The sequence below is a fragment of the Clytia hemisphaerica genome, unplaced genomic scaffold, assembly GCF_902728285.1.
Source record: "Clytia hemisphaerica strain Z4C2 unplaced genomic scaffold, Clytia hemisphaerica genome assembly, whole genome shotgun sequence".
NCBI classification, from domain to species: Eukaryota; Metazoa; Cnidaria; class Hydrozoa; order Leptothecata; family Clytiidae; genus Clytia; species Clytia hemisphaerica.
The window spans coordinates 1,779,692-1,786,468 of record NW_027104114.1 but is presented as its reverse complement, the minus strand read 5'-3'; the positions used below and the strand labels follow the sequence as shown (position 1 = coordinate 1,786,468).

Below are 6,777 nucleotides of genomic sequence, written 5' to 3'. Positions count from 1 at the left end.
TCACCAAAAACCGGGATTTTTCATTACGTTAATTGCGTAGAAAAACGCGAGTGACGTTTATTATAGGCTAGGGTCAACTCGGGTGGCTAAAAATGTGCGAAGGGGGTGCCTAATGTACAAGCGGTAGGATGCCAAAAAAAATGCTTGAAATAGTTACGAAAATCAAGTCACGCACTAAAAGGCTCCCAAATTCACAAAAATCGAAAAACTCCCATCCATAGATAAACTTCTGGCACTGGCATCCACTAACAGGTTCGTGCTCTTTTATACTACCTGGGGTTTTGTAGAGTTCTGCGATTCAGACTATTTCATAGAGTGTCAGCAATTCGACAAAAATTTAGCGAAAATCACAACCTAAAAGTATTTTAAGGAAAATATCTCTGAGAGTCTATAAAAAAAACTAAAAAAATCTTCATCTCGTTAAAGCTACACTCAGGTCTTTAATAAGCGGCCCAACAGTCTTAAATAAGGTTTGTGATTGAGAATAATCTCAAAATTCATCGAGTGAATTGATCGAAAATGTCCCGGATGGAAAATTACTAAAAATTGGCTGATAGAAGAATTGGGGCAAAATAAGGATGTTTCGAAAATATTTTTTCAAAGTTGAATAAGAATTTATGAGTTGGAAATTTTCAAAAAACAAAAAAAAAATTAGCAAGGTTAACAGAAGTCCCCTCTGTTAGATGCCAGAGAGTATTGGCCATAATAATCAACTCAAGAGCTCTCAATCTCGGGCTTAAAAGTTTGAAAAAGGACTTCATTCGGTATTTTTAACGCAGTTTTTGAAGATAACCCACATAATCGACATACAGTTGAACTCATGTAATTCGAAATCTTATAATTCGAAAACTGACTTAATTCGAACAGATTCTGTGGTCCCCTCAGAATTTACCTTGGAAACCCTACAAGAAAACTCCTATAATTCGAACCCATGTAATTCGAAAAATCAAACAGATTTTCCGGTCCCATCAAAAAATTTTAATCATATAATTCGAATTTTCGAACTTTTTGAGTTTTTGAAGCTGACAAACTCGACATTTTGTTAATCTACCCCATCGCAAAATGAGATTGAAGACGCGATCGAGACTCTCGAAAAAAGATGACCCTTTTCGAATCATCAAACGTCATCCCATTGATTCAGAAGATCTCCGAAGAGATTTCCAAGAAACGAGAGCAGAACTGAGCAGAAAATGAAACAATCGAAATAGACTTTTTTGAAAAATTATGAATTGAGTATTTCATTATTCTAACTCGAAAATACAAAAAACCTGAGAAAGACTTTTTTCGTCGAATTAGGTCAAAAATACGAAAACTCATCTAGTTCGAAACTCATGTAATTTGAACAAAATTCTCGGTCCCTTGAGAATTCGAATTACATGAGTTCAACTGTATTGTGAAAAAATTAAAATCTAAAAAAGTTATATAAGAAATTATTATTAAATAAAAACTTGAAAATGCATGCTATATAAAAATCTAATAATTAATAGAAGTATCATTCATTGCCAATGTCTGCTTTAAGGGCTCTGACCATAGTCCAAAAATTGATTTTGGTATTTGAACATAAAAGTTATATTTCAGGTTCCTTAACACTTTTAACAAAGAATTGCCTTTATAAATTGCTTTTTAATCGAATCCCTTAAGAGTAATTAAGAATCTAATTGCAAAAATGACGTTATGAACTTTAAAAAGATGTTAATAATATGTTGCATCACCCTCATTTACAAAAAGTGCTTAGTTTTAATGGGTAATTAACTTTTTTGTTTCAAAATTTCTTTACACTGTCTGCAAAGAATTGAACTATTTTAAATTTTGCGGAAAATATTTCTAAAAAGATGTGTCAAAAGTTTATACTTCTGTTTTTTAAGCAAAATCCGGATGAAAAATTGATGAAAAACCACTATTTTGAAGATTTCGAGACAAAGAAGCAATTACAAAAATTTTCCGCAAAAATTTTTATTGTTCGGTAAAAGATACACCATCTACTGCGAAAAATTTTTCAAAATGTTTTTTCTTCGCCGAAACTAAGCTCTTCAAAGTTGAAATACTCTTCCTCGCAAAAGTCTTCATTTTCTTCTTCATCAAATTTTTTCAATGCAATTTTTGAATTTTCAGATTCAGGAATAGTTTGTCTAACAGAAAATGTATAACATGCCATAGTTTTGTTGGTTACATCAGTCAGGAAACACATTTTAAACACGGCAATTATGAAAAATTCACTATGGTCAGAGCCCTTAATCGGATTCAATTTTTCCGGATTTATATCAGGAATCAGCGATTTCAAAGATTTGGCGTGTATTTAAAATCGCGAGTTAGCCAAAAAATCAGTTGAAAATGACCTTGAAAACTAAAGTTTACAGTATTTTTTTAAGACGGATAATTAACGTATGATTCTAAAAAAATTTGTGTATATTCAATTTCGCGTGACAGCGATCTAGATCAAGCGAAAATCGATCCAACTAGGGTACTCTCAATGTGCCTAATAAACATCCCTCGCTTGTTTATTTTTTCCAGATTTTTTCTGCAGGCCACAAAGGATATAATCCTTACTTCTATAAAATGCTCCTTAAAAAAGATTGCTTCCAATTCAAACCAAAGTAAAAATTGACGATCTATAATTGATTTTTAAGGGAATCGAATTGGTGAGTAATACAATTAACACGAGGTATTAATAATTGGGCAGTTCTGGAGAAAAATGCAAGCGATACTTAAGGGAGCCTTGGTTTTTAAGCTCCTTCTTTAATACGATTCAATTTTTGAGAGTTTATATTTCGTAAGGGAAAGAATCGCCAAATACTTGGATTTTTTATTATTCACAATTCGCCAAAAATCAGCTAAAAATTACCATGAAAAACCGTTTTTTTATGATCGAAAATATTATACTTTCAGTCTAAATTCACCAAATTCGCCAAAATTAAATGGCTTCGCAAAAATTAGTTCCCGTCAAAATAGGCTCCCTGTGTGTACTACTACGAAAAAGATTCCCAAAAAGCTTTCAATTCTCTAACAAGTCATTCTTACGCCCAGAAAATCAAACCATAGCTATAAGCCACATTTCGTTTTCATTTGGCCATAAATTTCTCGAACATATTCATACAATTCTACATCTGCTTTATTTCTAGTTCTTATAACCTCCAACACTGTCGGATCTACCGTAGCATGAGTTTTTCTATTCTTTTTCAAAGCATACAACTCCTCATGTTCTCGTATAAAAAATGATGGTAACCTTTTTTTCAAAATTTTCAAAAAAGTTTGAACTTCCTCTAAAAGCCCTACAGCTGCATAATATCGTTTCAAATTTCGTTTAGCTCGTACTAACGCTGCTCTCGAACCTGTATCACAGTAGTCGGCTGTCCCACATATAAAATGAGTCATAACATTGTCTTCACAGCCTCTATACTGATGACGAACACAGTCTAGTAATGTGATATTCCACTGGCCTGATCTCTTAAGTTCACGTATCCGACCTTTAGGCCGTAATTTTTCATTACGCATATAAAAGTAATGCGATACAACTCTTTCGACTGGTTCGCGAAAAATATTAATATACGTAAACGATTTCGAGATCTTTAGCTTCCGTCTAAAAAAGAAATGAGCTATATATGCAAGTCTTTTCGAAATTCGAGCATATTTTTCGATATGACCCGGGTACGGCCATGGATCACCGGTTTTGTACCAATCTTCGGTTGTTCCGGCTTTTACCACGATATCCGTATGGTTTGTGACTTCATCTATGTAACCGGAAATACTGGTACTTCCGGTTTTAAAAATCCGATTATATAGAAGGACGTCCGGATATATAGGATCGCAAGATATATTCCCGACAAATCGGATTATACCCGATTTTCCGATACTGTTATTTTTTATGATTTCTTCTAAATTAGAGTTTGTTTCATTCTGAGATTTCCTTACCATCTTGCTGTCTTTGATGTTCGCGTGGGAAGATAGCTGTTGTAGAAAATATTTAGTTCTTTTAGTGGTCAAATAATTATCAGTTGTTACACCATGGTTATAATCGGTTATTCTGATATCTTTAGAAGTTGATTTATCGTTATCGTTGTATTCAAATTTAGTTGGAAAGGTTGGGCTAAAACTCGTTCGTCTTTTACTCGTAAAGGTGAACGTTCTAGTGTATTCATCATGAGATGTTACATGTTTTGTCGTACCAAACGGCATTGATTTCTTATAAATTCGTCTGGTCATTGATTCTTCAGTTATAGTAATAACACTCGGTCGAGGTGTCCCAAAACTATCGTTTTCTCCATTATACGATTGTTGTATTATGTTATTTGAAGCACCAGGCAGAGCTGATATGGTCTTGAATGTTGAACGTGAATTCCATTTTTGGTAGACCAAAACCATGATTGACCCGAAGACAAAAAACAATAAGTTTGTTTTCTTCCCCATTCTTCTTGGTGGTATTATTTTTCATTTGTTATTATTTTTTTGTATGATCTAAATGTAAGTACAAAAAGATTTAAACAGTTGAATGAATGCATCGTTTCTCATAGCTCATGCAGATAAAATTTAGACTTTAAAACCGTGGAAAACCACTAAAATCTCATGCCCAAATATCTTGTCCAAAATAGCAATTCCATATAACCCTAAAAACCGTGTGTGTCATCAAAAAAGGGAATATTGACAAGTGCTTATAAACAATAGATTCATTTACGATCCAAGAAATAAACTTTTTGCTAAATCTGTTCCAGCCATCATTTTATGGAGAAAAAAAACAGAAAAAATAATGAAGCATTTTTTCACTAAGTACAAAAATCCGAACAAACGAACGAACGAACGAACGAACGAACGAACGAACGAACGAACGAACGAACGAACGAACGAACGAACGAACGAACGAACGAACGAACGAACGAACGAACGAACGAACGAACGAACGAACAAACGAACGAACGAACGAAAAACACTATATAACCTCTATGTATGTCCAAAACAGGAGTGCTATAAATTAGTTTTCAATAAAGTTCAGAAAGCTCTGGCTAGTCTTCTCATTTAAAACTCCTGATGGGCGCTTCCAGTTAAAATCTGTTACAGTGGGTGGACGACAGCGGATAATTCCGAGGTACCTAATAGCCGGGGGGGGAGAGGGGTGAAAAAATCTGAAAACTTAATAGGTGGGGGAGATAAAAATGATGAAAATTTCATTGGTGGAAAATTTTTGAAAAGGAGGCTAATACAGCAGAATGGGGACAAATAAAGGAACTTTCAAAAACATTTTCCAAAACTGTCCCAAAGAGTAATACGCAGGGGGGGGGTTGGTTTGGCATAAGAATCTCCTGGGTAGAAAATTTTCGAAAAATTAATTAGCGGGGGGACGGCTATTAGGTACCCGAGAGTAAGCTTCTACCTAAAAATATGTGTAAAAAATCAAAAAAGCAGTCCAAATTGGACCATAAAAGAAACGTATCATAAACTTCCTATGGTAAAAATGCATAAATATAACCTTTGTAAATAAAAATCTTTCCTAAAAAAAACTACAAATATATACATTAAAAAACTATACGAATAAAATAAAAACAAAAGACAATTGTGTTAGAAGTGTTTGTGTCTATGAATGTAATATATAGTTCAGCCAATCAGTCATGTGTCCAACAGGGTTGGGAATTGTCTTTCCGTCTGAATTATGCAAACTGCATCAATAGCATTTTTGTGTTTTATACTAATCCATTGACTCATGAAAATATTTAAAAAGTTATCAAAAACCGACAATCCATTAGTACTCCTCATATCATATTATTCCTCTCTTAAATTTTCTCGATTCAAGAATGTGAAAACGTGGTTCTCAGCCAAAGCCATAGCAATTATTGAATCGTGAGGGAGAGGGTAGTTAACATTATTCCCAATGTGTTCTCCATTGACGAAAGTCCCATTGAGACTATGATTTTTGATGCATACTGTGCCATTGTGTTGTCTACTAATCGTAAAATGTACCTTTGATATATTCATGTATTCCTTTAATGTAAGTGTATCCTTATGAAACATATAATCACACGTGGGTGCGCGACCAAATTTGGTTTCCCCTTGATTTGTAAGGTTGGCATACATATATTTATTTGAATCAAAAGGAATCAATATACCCCAAGGTTGAGCATCCATTCTTTTTGGTGAAAGTGTACTCCAAATTTTTCTGCTATATTCTTTTCAAGATAAACAAGCAATATGCTGAATGGACCTACCTGATGATTAAAGTTAGATAGCAATGCGAAAAGAAAAATGAAAAAAATCAGTCAGAAAATATAGCGTTTAGCGAAAATACACAACACAATAAATTCATCATTGATTGTTGATGGGGGGAGAGGGAAGGGTTGTAGGGAAATAATAAATAGGAAGTTCTGGTCGCAAAAATCAGTTTTATTGACAATTGAATCATGCTTGATAATGAGCATTGTTATGAATAATGTTTTTGTGTGAAAAGCATAGAAATATAAGTAAACTAAACCGGAAAAAATTTTTTCTCAAAAATACAACTCGGCCATGTTTTGAGCATTGCGAATACGCATCTTTCTGCAAAAAATCAGAAAAAAATAAAAATGAAAATTCGAGAAAATATCAAAAAACCGATTTTCCGACATATTTCCGGCATTTTCGGCCGAAAAATTTTTTTTTCGAAAATCGGGCTCTGTCACATTTTAGGTATTGTCATATTGCATCAGTGTGCAAAATTTCATAAACAAATATAAAGTACATCTCGAGAAATTCAAGAAATACTGTCTTTCCGGCGAAAATAGGTTGTTCCGGCGACTTTTAAATTAGTTCCGGCTT

The 6,777-nt window shown here is 33.7% G+C and overlaps 1 protein-coding gene across 1 annotated transcript; it reads right to left on the bottom strand.

Moving 5' to 3' along the window:
* Positions 1-2,862: 2,862 nt before the first annotated feature.
* On the bottom strand, positions 2,863-4,448 carry LOC136813443 (heparan sulfate 2-O-sulfotransferase 1-like). Its single transcript, XM_067069964.1, has one exon. The coding sequence runs from the start codon at positions 4,402-4,404 to the stop codon at positions 3,040-3,042; it is 1,365 nt and encodes a 454-aa protein (XP_066926065.1). The 5' UTR covers positions 4,405-4,448; the 3' UTR covers positions 2,863-3,039.
* Between the last annotated feature and the right edge of the window lie 2,329 nt (positions 4,449-6,777).

Bases quoted from the DNA above. Each gene is read 5' to 3' on its own strand.
- LOC136813443 (XM_067069964.1), bottom strand. From the start codon at position 4,404: ATGGGGAAGAAAACAAACTTATTGTTTTTTGTCTTCGGGTCAATCATG.